General features: G+C 37.9%; 2 protein-coding genes and 1 long non-coding RNA gene across 5 annotated transcripts; 2 read left to right on the top strand and 1 right to left on the bottom strand.

Moving 5' to 3' along the window:
* The first annotated feature begins 548 nt into the window (after positions 1–548).
* On the top strand, positions 549–3,133 carry LOC113357419. The gene is made up of 3 exons (XR_003363617.1): positions 549–1,275; positions 1,374–2,019; positions 2,327–3,133. It is a non-coding gene; the product is annotated as an uncharacterized LOC113357419 (long non-coding RNA).
* A 524-nt stretch (positions 3,134–3,657) lies between these two features.
* LOC113357418 (26S proteasome non-ATPase regulatory subunit 6-like) lies at positions 3,658–6,658 on the top strand. The gene is made up of 8 exons (XM_026600800.1): positions 3,658–4,057; positions 4,151–4,265; positions 4,795–4,885; positions 4,998–5,143; positions 5,247–5,466; positions 5,558–5,666; positions 5,816–5,984; positions 6,123–6,658. The coding sequence occupies exons 1-8, from the start codon at positions 3,922–3,924 to the stop codon at positions 6,172–6,174; spliced, it is 1,038 nt and encodes a 345-aa protein (XP_026456585.1). The 5' UTR covers positions 3,658–3,921; the 3' UTR covers positions 6,175–6,658.
* A 975-nt stretch (positions 6,659–7,633) lies between these two features.
* LOC113357417 (DNA annealing helicase and endonuclease ZRANB3-like) lies at positions 7,634–13,661 on the bottom strand. 3 transcript variants are annotated; one of them, XM_026600797.1, is made up of 24 exons: positions 13,355–13,661; positions 13,201–13,255; positions 13,026–13,117; positions 12,879–12,934; positions 12,684–12,759; positions 12,439–12,505; positions 12,254–12,320; positions 12,025–12,091; positions 11,694–11,777; positions 11,554–11,595; positions 11,215–11,370; positions 11,066–11,143; positions 10,586–10,654; positions 10,419–10,484; positions 10,202–10,330; positions 9,995–10,051; positions 9,650–9,739; positions 9,413–9,478; positions 9,233–9,301; positions 9,057–9,161; positions 8,827–8,952; positions 8,627–8,685; positions 8,506–8,542; positions 7,634–7,951 (listed from the first exon to the last, which is right to left on the bottom strand). In XM_026600797.1, the coding sequence occupies exons 1-24, from the start codon at positions 13,499–13,501 to the stop codon at positions 7,739–7,741; spliced, it is 2,073 nt and encodes a 690-aa protein (XP_026456582.1). In that variant the 5' UTR covers positions 13,502–13,661; the 3' UTR covers positions 7,634–7,738. The 3 variants fall into 3 exon arrangements, with proteins under 3 accessions (XP_026456582.1, XP_026456583.1, XP_026456584.1); XM_026600798.1 differs by having other exon boundaries at positions 13,026–13,111; XM_026600799.1 differs by lacking the exons at positions 12,879–12,934; positions 13,201–13,255; positions 13,355–13,661 and having other exon boundaries at positions 13,026–13,112.
* Between the last annotated feature and the right edge of the window lie 1,146 nt (positions 13,662–14,807).

The following is a 14,807-nucleotide window of genomic DNA, read 5'->3' as shown; positions in this document are numbered from 1 at the left end:
ATATTCCACCCTCAACAATAATCTTCCCTTTAAACTAATAAAAGAGAGTTTTCCGGCTTACATGTTTGCCTTAGTATCTTGTATTCCTGTTGATTTGATAATACTCCCCTAATTCTATGAAGCATAAACATGACATTAACCCCTTTATAATATGAGCTACATCATTGGTAAAGAGAAAATCTATGTAAGTTTTCTGTTGCATAATTCAGAAAAGTTGGGTGTTTGGTTGTTTACATAGGTGCAAACTTATAAGGCGAAAATTTGTCAAGGACATTTGCAGTTATGACACTTGCCAAGGCCAAAAACTACTGCCCACCCGGACCAAAAAAAAAAAGTCTTGGGGCAATGGCTTCCTGTTTTGAGTTTCCCCATTAAAAGAAAAGAAAGATCACCTCTTCGATAAGTAAAAGTGGGAATGTTACAGAGACTCTTACTATCCATGGATCTATTACAAATATCCTTATCAGTCTTTGCAAATACCCTAATGGCATAATTGAAATTATGAACCAAAAAATAATTCATATAATCCCCTTTTAACCTTCACATCTTATACTCGAGCTTCTTCTATATTTCGCACTCGAGAAAATATAATGGAATTCTCCACCATCTTCATCACTGCTTGCCGCCACCATCTCCATCTTCGTCGCCACCACAACCAACGCCACCAACACTAGAATCGTCTCCATAGCCATCATCACTATAGATAGTAGTTATCACTCTATAATTTCACATCTAAAAAAAACTCTTCTCTTTCTCTCCGGAAATCACCACCACCACCATCTCCTCCGCCAACTGATTCAGATTTAATGGGAAATTATTATCAGCAACAGATGGTTCATATTCTGAAAGACCTTCTTCTTCTAAAAATTAATTTCAAAATCTGTTTCAAAAAGATTGAGATCCGATTTTAGTCTTTGATTTCTGATAATTTCATCTCGATTTCAACTGGATTGGGATTGAAGAACCTAAAATCGATGATTACAGTTGGTTAATACATATTTTTCCGCATCGATTTGGCATTTATTTATTATCTTCTTTCTTTTGCTTTGAAGTTTCTGCTGGTGTTGGTGGTATTGTAACTGGTGGTGATGTAGATCGAAAGAGGTTAGATTAAGAACGGCGGAATTGATGGAGATTGCGGTGTGGTTCTGGTTGGAATGGTGAAATTTGGCGATTGAGACAGTGGTGGTGGTTGAAGATGGTGGTGGTGGTGATATCTTCCGGATGGGAAATAAGAAGAGTATCCAAATGATGGTGGTGTAGCTTATTGCCAAGGTATGGTTTACACCCTGAAATTATTTATTGAAATTGATTTTAAGGATGAATTGAGTAATTAAAATTTGGGTTCATATGAATGAACTGTGTTGAAATAGGAAGAAGGGGTATGGAATGAACGTTAGGGGTTGTGGCAGAGTTTGGATGGATCTGTAAATGAATGTTTGGAATGGCAGTAAATAGTTGCAGGATAGAACAAGGTGAAAGAGAGCTAATATATGAGCAGAATGAGCAGGTGTTGCAGTGGGTATGTGCGTGGTGCTGCAGTTGAATAGAAGTTTGTTCTTGGTGGTTAAAATTACTGCAGTTACTGTTGGTGTCTCTTGGATGTCTACAGACTGATCGGTGGGAAGCTGAATTAAGGGACAGGATGAAGATGGCCAGGGTATAGAAGTGTGGTTAGGTGCTGGCCAGAATTTAAAATGTTGTTGGTTGTGGTGCTGTGGTCAGTTTAAAAGTGTTGGTGGACTGTGATTCAGCAACATGTGAATGGTCGAAGGGGTCGAATTCTTATTTTAATGAGAAATGATTTCAGTAAATGCTCTATTGAGTTCGTGGTTCTCGACTCAATGGGAAGGTTAGACACGAAGGGATTTAACAGCACAATGGAATGGGAATTTGCTCCACTTTTATGCACCATGTTGTATATGTTTTGGTAATGAATGAATGATGGAATGGTCTGCTGCAATTTATGGACTTTGGGGGCTGTCTACTCATTTTTCCAATGATCTTTTTAGTTTTCAGGTACAATTTTAACCTTTGCTCGATCTCTGACCTCATATACTTGGTAGCTGGTAAGTATCACACAGTAAAAGTGGATAACTCATGTTGGAACGCGAGTAACTAGATCCCCCGGTGTGGTTCCTGGAAACAAATATGGTTAACTGTCTTATGAAAATATAAGTTGTCGATTCATCCACTGATTGCGTGGAATGTTCTTGATTCACGTAAACAAACACCTGATAGTGGTGGGTTATTTTCTTTTGCAAGTTTTGCACATTATTGGGCATAATAAAATGAATTCACTTTTGTTTCGTATACCTTGCTCCAGCGATGTTTGGGTTATTTGCATACAAGGATGCTGCTCTGGTTCAAGTTTACAGAGACAATGAAGACTTGAAGTTGATCTTTCCAGGTGGCGATGAATATTCAAATGAGTGAACAGTAGTCCCCCTCGTGTTCACTGCTGCACCATTAAGTCTTAAGCAGTGCATGCAGTGACTCAATTTTGGCGGATGGCCCATACAGCGGTTGCAGATGTTATTCAGATTGTTATGAACAGTTGTTGTTGTTTTTCCATTTGTGTGCCACCCATAGTGGTTATGTATAATCAGTCGAATAAATTGTTATGTACTTAATAGTGCAGTTGAGGGTTACTTAATGAACTTGCTTGTTCTAAATGTTTTTTGTGCTAGATTGAGGATTAGCAACTCTCGGTGGTATACGGTGATGAAGCAATGAGTTAGGCTTTGTGTGTTGTTTTGTGTGAGTGTTGTTGGAGTTGGAAGGAATCGGCTTCAGAACCGCGAAGAGAACTGAACATACATAAATAGGCAATGACATGACTTTGGTAATGGAACTGGAATTTCTTGTTCTATGGTATTAAGTTATTCAGGTGGTTGAAACCAGTGGTGCCGAGATTGGTTTATATCAACAAATGGGTAACTGTAGAAGATGCTGAGATAGAGAAGCGATAGCAATCACGACTTTATTTTTTTGCATACATCTTAAAGTAATCACGATGAATCTGTGGTGCAATGGTAGCACAACTGACTAGATATCAGAAGATGGGTGTTCGATTCACACTTGGTTCACTCATTTGTGTATAATTTTTATTTTTTGGAGACAACTCGTGCTAGTTGCTTCCATATCTAGAGACAACTCGTGCTAGTTGCTTTCACTTTTGAAGACAACTTTGTGCTAGTTGCCTTCATTTTTGAAGACAACTTGAGTTAGTTGGTTCCATTTTGCTTTGCAACTTGTTCATATACACTATTTATTGGAGACATCTTCAGCTAGTTGCCTGCACTTTGGAGACAACTTGAGCTAGTTGCCTCTGATATGGACACTATTTATTGGAGACAACTTGAGCTAGTTGCCTCCGATATGGACACAACTTCAACAAGCTGACTCCACTTGGTAGTGGTGGTCGTCGTCGTCGGTGATTGGCGGTGGTGGTTGGCGGCAACGGTGGGTGGCGGTTATTGGCGGCGGCGGTGGACATTGGTAGTGATGGTTAGCGGCGACGGTGGTTGGCGGTGGTGGTGGACAGTGGTGGTGGTCGTCGGTGGTGGTGGTTGGCGGTGGTGGACAGTGGTGATCATCGGTGGTGGTTGGTGGTGGTGGTGGTTGGTGGTGGTGGGCGGCGGTGGATAGTGGTGGTGGTGATTGGCGGTGGACACTGGTGGCGGGTAGTAGAGGTAGTCTTTTTTTTTTTTTGAATAGTAGTTAGTGGTTTTGTAGATACACTATACAAAAGAGAGTATTTTAGTAATGTAGTATGATTTAAGTTGGAAAGAGTATTTTTCAATAGGTCTCATACTAGGGGTATGCAGATAATGTTCCCAAAGTAAAACCCCCAAGTTAAAGAAGGCGAGAGGAGAAAGCCAAGAAGATCACTAGATAGAGTGTAAATAATCATAATCAATGGAAGGTCAAGAAGAAAATCAAGAGAAGAGATTAGTGTTAGCTAACAAACTTTCCCACTTGACTCATTCTGATGTCTCCGACATCGACAAAGTTCGTATTCGTGAAGAAGTTTTGGATGCTGTCAAATCCGATGGTAATAATTAATGAAACTCAAAACCCTAATTATTTCTTTCTTTTGTTCATGGATTCTGAAACCCCTAATTTTTATCTTTTGTTCTTTATGCAGACATGGCTCCACTATATGAAACCCTTGTTTCAGCTAATGTGTTAGACATGGATTCGAAGCTTCTCGAATCGATGCGTGCTAAAAATGCTGAAGAACTTAGGAAAATTGATGAAAAGTGAGTTAGCATCTTTGACCTAATTTTAGTATGTCAATTTTGGTTTACTTCGGTGTGCTGTGATTTTGCAACATGTCATGGTTGTTAGTCTTGTTCTTCCCAAGCCAGCAAGCAAACTCATAGTTGCACTTGAATTTTGTATATGTACAAAGAACAAGTGTATTTTGCTCTATTGTTGGCTTCCATTCTCGGTATTTTGGTGTTTTAGGGCGAATTATGAAAGCAATGGGCATAGTTACATAACACAAATTGAGAAAATGTCTTCTTTTGATTTTCGATACCATGTGAATACTATAGTTCATTTGTTTCAAGACCAGCTCATTAGCTAAGGAACATAGTACATTGGGTCTTTCTCATTGTCCAGATTCTTCACGTATTTTGGCTGTAGCCATACTGTCCTCTAGGATTATAAATCTATAGATATAAGGCTGTTCAGATCTCTCAAAGGAGCTGCGGCTTGGTTGTTCTGCAATCAGATTGTTGTGTCCCTTTATTATAATTATGTTTTTTATCTGATTCAAATAAACAGAGTTGCTGATGCTGAAGAGAACTTAGGTGAAAGCGAAGTTCGAGAAGCTCATTTAGCTAGATCCTTATTCTTTATTCGAATTGGTGACAAGGTATGTATTTCTTTCCCTGTATTAGGTGTCCGGATACTTTCCTAGTTAACTTCAATTGATTTTGCTATATGAATTGTAACTCTCTGGCTAACTGTTCAACTCGAACCATCAGGAAAAAGCATTGGAGCAGCTTAAGGTAACTGAAAGCAAAACAGTTGCCGTGGGACAAAAGATGGATTTAGTGTTCTATACCCTGCAGATGGGTTTTTTCAGCATGGATTTTGATCTCATCTCCAAAAGTATTGATAAAGCTAAGAAGTGAGACAAAAATTCAATCTTCTCTTTTTTCTCTGCTTCCTTTTAGAGCCATCTTTGGATTTTCTAACATTGAATCCCTTAACTAACTGGATAACTATTGCAGTTTGTTTGATGAGGGAGGTGATTGGGAAAGGAAGAATCGTTTGAAGGTGTATGAAGGCTTGTTTTGCATGTCCACGAGGAACTTTAAGAAAGCTGCTGATCTGTTTCTTGATTCCATATCTACCTTCACAACTTATGAGCTTTTATCCTATGACACTTTCATCTTTTACACCGTACTTACTAGCATTATATCACTAGACAGAGTTTCTTTGAAACAGAAGGTATATTGCACTTCCTCGTTATACGTGGTTCTATCTCATTATGTGGTTGCAATGTTTCTCAAGGTGAATAATTATTTATTTTGTCTGGCAGGTGGTTGACGCCCCAGAAATCCTAACTGTGCTAGGGAAGATTCCACATCTCTCAGAATTTATGAACTCTCTGTATGATTGCCAGTACAAGTCGTTCTTCATAGCATTTGGTGAGGGTCGTCTCCTATTTTTCTGAAGTTGTAGTTTAAATGGGGTGTTGTGGGGGATGCTTCTTTTGGATATCTCGTTTCTTCTGCATCTTTTGTATTGTCTATTTGATATTTATGTAATGATTTGTCAAAATCGTGTGATTACCCAGCTGGCTTAACCGAGCAAATCAAATTGGACCGCTATCTACATCCTCATTTCCGGTATTACATGAGGGAAATCCGAACTGTTGTCTACTCTCAGTTTTTGGAATCTTACAAGAGTGTAACTATGGAAGCAATGGCGACTGCTTTTGGAGTGACAGTTGAATTCATTGATTTGTAAGTATTATGTTAATCAGTTTTTGCCCAACATTTCGATAGTTGTGAAGTGGGTTACATTATCGTCCCGCTCTGTGTTCTTGAGATCATGTTGGGGTCGAGATCTGATTTCTTTTCTTCCTTGTATACGATGCACAGGGAACTTTCACGGTTTATTGCAGCAGGGAAACTACACTGCAAGATAGATTAAGTTGCTGGAGTTTTAGAAACAAACAGACCTGATGCAAAGAATGCACTCTACCAAGCAACCATCAAGCAAGGAGACTTCCTTCTGAACAGGATCCAGAAGCTGTCTCGGGTGATTGACCTGTGAGAGGTGTTACCATCGCAAATAAAGTTCTGAAACAAGCAATTGTTTTGATTGATCTAAGCAACAAAATACTTCAGGATCTAGAAGATGCCCAAGTGGTCAATCTCTTGATACATACTGAGGCTTTACTTGTTTTGTTTTTTTTTAACCGTGGTGGTGGTGGTAATGGTGGAAATTAGAACTTCTTTGAAGTTTCCTTATATAGAGTAGTATTTAAAGTTCTGAAACAAAACCAGAAAAGGAATGAAATCAAATATTAGAAACTACGGAGATTTGGGAATCAACAAGAGTCTTTCCTTAAATAGAGCCCTGTTAACTATTCCTTGTTCCTATTTATACAGGCAGATTTTTTTTTTTTTTTGTACAGACAGATTTTCTATTCTACATCTAAATCTCTTTCACCTCCTTCACCGCTCCTCTCTTAAGCAATGGCTGCTACTGGTCATGTAGAAGATGTTTACCCACATGATGTTCAACAACTAGTCCTGGAGGCTGGAGCACTCCAAGTACCCAACTGCTTGTATGATTTATTTTGCAGCCTCTAACATGAGTAACGGGAACATAACCGAACAAAACCGTAGGGATTTTGAAATTGAATTGGATTCGATGGAAAAACTGCATCCCAAACTGAACCTTTGTAGGAATTACCTATGCGTAATGCTTCCTTTGTGGCAATTAAAACACTAACGGAAAGTGAGATGTCTCTCTGCAGAGAATTGCTTTACAAGGTCCCAAACATTCAAAGAATGCCTCAGTTTGCAGAACTTTCAACGATTGTCTATTAGTCATGCACTAGAAGCAAAAAGGAAGGAGAAAGCAGTTGCTAGTTATGGTGCACAGGCTGAAGTACTCAAGGCACTATTGGCTTGCTACACTCCACTAGAACTTTCTCAAATACTCCAGGTACGACTAGATTTGATTAAAGAATTGACGGCCAACTTTCCAACTTCCAGAAATCCACCTGAACATGCTATAGTGCTCAAGAAGCTAACAGCAACCATGGATCCACGAGAACCCAGTCAGATAATCGACCATATCCTTGGCAAGTTGAAAGGTATTTCCCCACAAATTGAAGAGCATGATGCACGGGCTAGGAGCTGTGGGGAATTGGTTCGAAGTGTCAAATTACTTCATCGACACCTTGAGACTCTGGTTGGGAATCTTGAATAAGGAAAGAAAGGAGAACAAGATGAGACAAAAGAAAAACGCCAAAAGTATGCAAAGGCTTCGATAAGACTGCAAAATCGAGGTACAGGGAGTTCTGAGATGTGAGCAGCAAAGTGACCAAATTTCGTGGAAATAGTGTTAATCTATATTCTGTTGCATCCAAGTGTAACCATTTTTGTGGGAACCTTTATTTTATTTATTACAAAAGATGTATATACAAAACAGTATCCAAATTAATACCGTGGTTGATGTATGATTCAGTAGCCAAAATGATACATTAGCTTCTTGGTATTTTGAATTTTGGAAGATGGCCTTCTACATCAGAATTTTCAGTAACCACAGGAGACTGGCAACGCTTCATGAAAGAGTCTAGCGTTTTTTGCTTTCCAAGGCTGCTCCTTGGTTGCAAATCAAACCTTTTTTGCTTCATAGGGCTACTACTGCCTTGGGATTCTGACACTTGCAAGGTGTTCTCTTGACCATCAAGCATCTACATTGATAAACATAAAACCATTAGAAATCAACAAAATAACTAAACTTTAAATATTTTATATAGACGCCTTAGCCTGTAAATAACCCCTCTCAGCAATTTTATCAATAGTGGAGTCTGTCACAAGGAAAAGATGTTTACCCTAGACCCTTGTCCTGGATATCATCAAACTATGGGACCACCAAGTATACGTAACTACCTAGGTTTACAGAGTTTTCAGGTTCAGCAACATTAAATCTACCGAGTGGGACGAATTTTCACTTACACGGAAGATTGATGATAAGACAAGACGACACTTAAGGTTTTTATTTTTTTTTGCTAAGCAAGAAAAATCCATTAATCACAAAGAGAAGAAGAGTTTAACGTCATCCCTCCATGCAGCAAATAACAAAAAAATAGGGAGGGACGACACGACCCACATGACACAACTTTCATAATCTGGCCGTTCTGCTAGTTCATCAGCCAGATCATTCCTATCTCTAAGACAAGTGCACCCAACCAGAAATGAGCTCTAAGATAGACAAGTGAACCCAACCAGAAATCAGTAAGCTTACCTGCCCCAAATTTTCCAACTTGCTCTGAACAACATCCCTGAATGGAGAAGACACTTATTAGGTCTATCCCACGACCAAATGATAATTTACAAAAAGAATGATCTATGCGAAGAGACCCTACCAGATTATATCATCAACGGTGTCATTAGCTAGCAGGAAATATACGTTAACCGATGATACCTGCAAATTTATGACCAGACAACGGAATGCATATATAACAGGTATTAGACTTTTAGCGTGAGACAGATATGATGCATCTATTGTAAAATCGCTTTTGCATCATCGAAAGTAACACTCATTTTCTGATACAATAAATGTTACCTGGCCAATACGATGAGCACGGTCTTCTGCTTGAATTATATCTCCTGGAGTCCATGATAGCTCTGCAAAGAAGACAGTACTTGCAGCTGTCAAAGTTAACCCAACCCCTCCAGCTTTGATGGATAGCTGAAAACAAATGTTGACAATTAATTGTTACAATCATACAAGAAGAAACACGACTTTATGCCAGCAGGAACTATTTAAGATATATAAGTATCCATGAAACATACAACTGCAGCTTTAATATCATCTTTCTCTTGAAAATCTGATACCATAGCATGCCTTAATGATGGCGTGGTACCACCATCAATTCGAATACAACGCACTTTCTTCTTCTGGAATTCAAAAATGTCATATTAGAAAATGGATCAATCTTGAATAAGGCTCGAGAAAAATAATATCCTACCAGTAGGTATTCATGTATAGCCTCTATCATAGACTGATGGTGTGCAAATATTAGAAATTTGCAACCTGCCTGCGAAAATGAGTAGAGAAACCTCCGTCACAAACACTGACTTTCAAAAGTACCATCTATTTGAGGACGACTACTCTAAGATTAGGGTAAAGAATCTTGCAAAAGAATTACCTCAATGACAGTTTCCAAGTAATCTTTAACAGCCGGAATCTTAGCTTCTGCAGAATCATTGTAGATCTGCAGTTTAATTACAAGGACAAGAAGAGGTAGAACAAATTTAGTTCAGCAGAGGAATAATTAGGGAACACAAAACCATAATTATTTTTCCTAAAGGTCCACGTAAAACAAGTTTCAAATGTATAAATAAACAAGAGAAATTGCACAATGTTTAAAGTTCGGTTCACATACCTTATTGATAAGATTCTTCTCGGAGAACTTAAGTTTGTCAACGTCCTCCTTGGATGCACAGGCCTTGATTTTGGTTTTTACTATCTCCAGCTAAATAAAACATAACAAATAAGGTAACCTAGAAACAACCAAATCCCCTATTGGAACTCTTCCAGCATTGAGATACAACACTGTACAAGAATAATATATCCCTGCGGAACTGTTCCTGTGTGTATACTACCAGGTGTATCAATGAAGAATTGAAGAGGGCATGTCACAGAAGCAAGGTTTTCCACTAATGATGCAATTCCATTAGATTCAAAGTAAACATTTTGATAGTGCTCAAAAAATTCAAATTAACATTACCTCACGAAATAGAGCATTAATTTGTCTCATGTCCTTCTCGGCTATATCCAGGAAAACCTGAGAAAAAAAACATGGATTCTAAAATGACATTGCAAATTCAACAAATAAAACTATCGCTCCAACATTATGGAACCACTAACATATGCATCCAGAAATATCAAACGAAACCATTTCCAGTTTACATAGAGGGGAACTAGCACACTTTACTTGTTGTCTGCGCTTCACAGGAAGCTCAGAAAGAACATCTTTTTTAAGCCTCCGAATCATAGTAGTTGCTTTTATCATGTTGTGAAGCTCATCATGATTACTTGCGCCTTGGTATAGTCCAAAGAAACCCTGAAATTATTATGAGATTTTGGACCAGAGACGATTAGAGTGAGAGTGAATGTCATCATAATTTAGACAGACAGATATTACAACTTACGCCCTTGCAGTATCGTTCTCCGTATTCACGAACATTTTTGTATACATCAGGATGCAGCGCTTCTAGCTGAGGAGTTTTAAAAAGAACGAATTAAAAGGACGGTTCAACATGTTTTAGTATCACTGAAAAGTCAAAGCATCATTAACGTGCAACAACCGCGAATTAACCTGCTTGAATAGCTCAATAGGTCGAGATAAAGCAGGAGTCCCACTAAGCAGCATCACATATTGCGCTTTCTGGAAGTTCAAACATTTTAACATTCTCAGCACCAGTAAAAAGGAAAAAAGAAAGAATGACCAAGGAAAATATTTCACATAAAAATATAACAAAATCATTTCAGAGTATGACGCTACGAGCAGCAGGTGGGGTGGCTATATGTCATGAACAAAAATAACTAAATACAATCAGACATGTTCAAGAATTGGCATTATAAGTACACAGGTGCCAAAGGCTGAACTTGTTCTCCAGAATGCTTCATGAGTAGTTGGGAAATCTTCTCATCAACAACTCCAATCAGACATGTTCTTTTAGAATTATTTTGTTCAACATTCGAGTTTTACTATACAAAATTTGTATGTTTGAGCATTAATGCATCAACAGGAAATGAAAAGCGCATTCACATTTCTTGCTAATCGACAACAATGAACCTGTAACACTGGAATTGATGCAATAGTCCTTTTAGCTTGAGCGTTCTTCAAGTAGTGTGACTCATCTGCAATCACAATCTGTAAAACGAACTTTTGATTAATCTGTAAATGTGGACGAGATTAACATCTAGACAGGATATAATACTTGCCTTAAAGTTCAAGTTCATAAGCATATGTTGTAGTTTAGGTACAACATCATAAGAGATAATGTTAAATAAACCATCAAGAGGGATAGTTCCTTTAGAGCTTGAGGGTACTATTGTGAACCCTCCCTTGTTTGATCCAGAACATTGGGATAACACCACCTGCAAAGTGCAAACAACATTTTTTCTATCACTTTGAAGTGAAAGTATACCTGAATTACAGAATCCCTGGTTTCAGTTCCATAAAGCTACTATAGTTTACAAGAAAAGCATATATCAAGCAGAACACAAAAAAAAAAAAAAAAAAAAAAAAAAAAAAAGGTAGTTTAAGTGTTTAACACATACAAGTATTTCATTTGAAGGGATACTGAGCCATTCTTTAATCATCTGCAAGAACCAGATCATGTATGGCACTTATACCAGATATTTTGTGTCAATGTTTTTAACTTGAGCCAACAAGACTTTTAAGGGATGGAGAAGCTTACAGAAGCCCATTGCAAACGCAAGGAGGATGGGGTGATAACAAGAACAGGCCAAGAGTCACGGAAGCATGCTGCAAATGCAATTGCCTGCAGAAAATAGAAAACATTTAATATGCGAGGCAACATATGATATAGGACACTACTGATAATTAGTAATGCTGTTCATTGTGTTTACGCCAAAAGGAGAAAAACACCGACAGTTAAAAGTAGACAGAATAATGTCACCTTCTCAATATTAAAAAAACTGAAACAAAGAGAGTTTCATTTCCCTCTATATTCTTAAAACAAAAAGTACTCTTTCAGTAAAATTGATCGAGGTTGGTGAATTCCATGCCTGCAAAGTCTTCCCGAGGCCCATCTCATCAGCCAAGAGAGCACGCCCTCCATGCTGCAACACAAACCTAAAAGCAGAGATGGGAAAATGAACAGGGGTGAAAAGATTACACTAGACGAGACAGAGTAGAATGCATCCTATTAAGTGGTAAACAAGCTTCAAACAGCAACTGTGTAAAGATAAGGTAACATCTCAGCATCTGAGTGCTGAAAAAGGTGATGCTACGTACTTGACCCCATCTCGCTGAAATGGCAAAAGCTTTGATTCGACAGAGCTTGGCATTCTATCATATAAATCTGGTTCACAGAATTTGTTTTAGTACGGAAGAAGTATAAAGAAAATGTAAAACAAAAGAAAGGAATAGCAAACTAAAAGAATCTCAGTCCAAGAGAATGCATAGAAAACAATGTTTACCTCGTAGATCTGGAACAGCTGAAGCAGCAACAATAGCCCGGTGTACCAGGGGATCTAACTTCTCTAGCTGTCAGATGTAAACAGCAAGCAACCAGATAAGATAAACACAAACTGTAACCATACATAACAAATCACATTCTGATATAGCACATATATGATCCTGCTGATCTACAAAATCCCAAAAATGTTTTTTTTTTTTGGAATAACAACACAAAAAGAATTATCAAACAAGGGCATGGGTGAACCTCGACGCTTATCCCCTTAATTTCACTGAGAATTTTCTCTACGGATGACAATGAAGACATCGGAAACATCCATAATCTGCACAGTCATCAAGAAGCCATCAATAGTAATCAAACATCTGATCTAACAGCATGCATTAGTAAAGGTTTTGACATTGACATTTCATATTTCTAACGCAATACGAGGAAACAAGGTACCTTTCTTTACCAGACCACCAAGCTTGGGGCATACTACGAAATGCGCTTACAACAATCTATTAATGAGAGAACTTATTTAGTATACATGAATGAATAAATAAAGCCCTAAATTAAAATAAAATCGCATTACAAGGTAAAAAAACATACTTCATTGTATGTAAATTTTGCCGCAATTTTCCCACTGGAATGTAGAATTAACTTGATGCAAACTTTCTGCAACTCCTTTGCATTGTCTTTCGCTTCAACACATGAAGCACATGATCATTCATATAAACCATAAAATCACTTTACATAAAGAGAGAGACAAAGATGGATAATTTACCAGTTATTACTCCGACTTGAGTGTTTCTGATTGATGAAGGTGGCAAATTCGGTACCTGATTCATAGACATTCACATTATTACGACCTAATGGACACACAAGATACATTAAAAGTAAAATTATAAGAAACCCTAGAAAGAAATAAAGTGTGGTACTTTGTTAAAGTAAGATTCTTGAGAAGAGGAACTAATTGAAGCTGTTGCTGAAGATGATTTTCTTTCAGCAACTATTCTTAGAGCATCTCTTTCTAAGGTATCGAGTTCTTCTTGACTGAAATTCCAATCATCATCGCCTAACTCCATTTTTTAGGGGGTTTTGGGGGAAAGGGTTGAAGGGGTAAGAAAAGGGGGGCTATGGTGGGGAATTATTAGAAAAATGAGAGAGAAAGGGGAATTTTGTGGAGTTCGTATTTGAGGGGGGAATGGTGGGAAAAACTGAGACTTGTGTGGGGGGACTTTGAAGCTTTGGCAGAATTGGAAAATGGCTGTGGAATAGAAATTCCCGGGTACATAGTTCATTGTGTGACTCGGATAGGTCGTCATGGAACAGTACAATCCCGATTTGTATTTTCGGTAAAAAAATTTAGTGGTGTTTTTCTTTTTCTTTTCCTTTATCCGCAAAGAACTGGTGTTGGTGAGTTTGGAATTCAGTCACTGTATTATCTATCACCCGATGATTTTACCAGTTTTACTAATAAACGCTTGTAAATCCAATTCTTTTAGGATGGGACAAAAAAATTTACCGTGGAGGTACTTACTAGAGGTTTTGTTCACGCAAAACAAATTTAAAAAATATTCAGAAAATAGTACTTAGGTGATACACCTTTCATTTGTGGACGACTATTTGTTATTTGCTAAAGCTGATATCCATGAGAGCCATCAAGTGGTATGGGTTCGAACCTCGTAATTTCCAAACCAACTCCAATTTGACGGAATTTGGATGTAGTCCAGGGTCCATTGTACAACCCTATAAAAAACTGATATTCATAATGTGAATAATTTACTCTGAATCTGAGTAATCAATAAATTCAATGAAGCATCCGACCAGCAAATTAATTTTTAGAAATTAGTCGTTTTCTTCTCAGAGTACATCCACCTCATACATTGAAGAGTATTATTAAGGAGAGTGAAAACGAAGAGAATGTGTTTAGAATAAAAATATCCTTATATTTTGTCATTTCTAAACAGAAGAAAAACTACTTCCTTTTCTAGTTTAGTCCATGATATAAAGCCAAGGTTATCTAAATGGAAAGGGAAATTTAATAAACCAGGCGCGGGAAGGTTTTTAATGATCAACACTATACAGAATGCCATGCCCTCACATCATCTAGGAGTCTTCAAAGTGCCGAAAGAAATTATTAAAGAGATGGACAAAGTTCGGCGAAATTTAAGTGGACTAAAGTTTGCAGGAACAAACATCTAGGTGGCATGGGATTCAGAGATTTTGTTTGTTTTGATCGAGCACTAGTCAGAGAATATGTCATCATAAAGATCAATTCTGGGCTAATGCGTTGAAACGCAGATGCAATCTGACCACTACTGCCCTATTTTCCAAGAAGAAAAGAACTCTACTTGGGCTTGTTAGAGCATTTAAAGTAGTATGGACTTA

The sequence above is a fragment of the Papaver somniferum genome, chromosome 3, assembly GCF_003573695.1.
Source record: "Papaver somniferum cultivar HN1 chromosome 3, ASM357369v1, whole genome shotgun sequence".
NCBI classification, from domain to species: Eukaryota; Viridiplantae; Streptophyta; class Magnoliopsida; order Ranunculales; family Papaveraceae; genus Papaver; species Papaver somniferum.
The sequence above is the reverse complement of the archived record's forward strand: the minus strand, read 5'-3'. Positions and strand labels throughout refer to the sequence as shown.

Excerpts from the sequence above, each read along its gene's own strand:
- LOC113357418 (XM_026600800.1), top strand. The coding sequence starts at position 3,922 with ATGGAAGGTCAAGAAGAAAATCAAGAGAAGAGATTAGTGTTAGCTAAC. Across the intron at positions 4,266-4,794 it reads CTTAGGAAAATTGATGAAAA|AGTTGCTGATGCTGAAGAGA; the intron begins GTGAGTTAGCAT and ends TCAAATAAACAG. Across the intron at positions 5,985-6,122 it reads ACAGTTGAATTCATTGATTT|GGAACTTTCACGGTTTATTG; the intron begins GTAAGTATTATG and ends TACGATGCACAG.
- LOC113357417 (XM_026600797.1), bottom strand. The coding sequence starts at position 13,501 with ATGGAGTTAGGCGATGATGATTGGAATTTCAGTCAAGAAGAACTCGAT. Across the intron at positions 13,118-13,200 it reads TCAAGTCGGAGTAATAACTG|CGAAAGACAATGCAAAGGAG; the intron begins GTAAATTATCCA and ends CATGTGTTGAAG. Across the intron at positions 9,479-9,649 it reads AGAAGAATCTTATCAATAAG|ATCTACAATGATTCTGCAGA; the intron begins GTATGTGAACCG and ends ATTAAACTGCAG.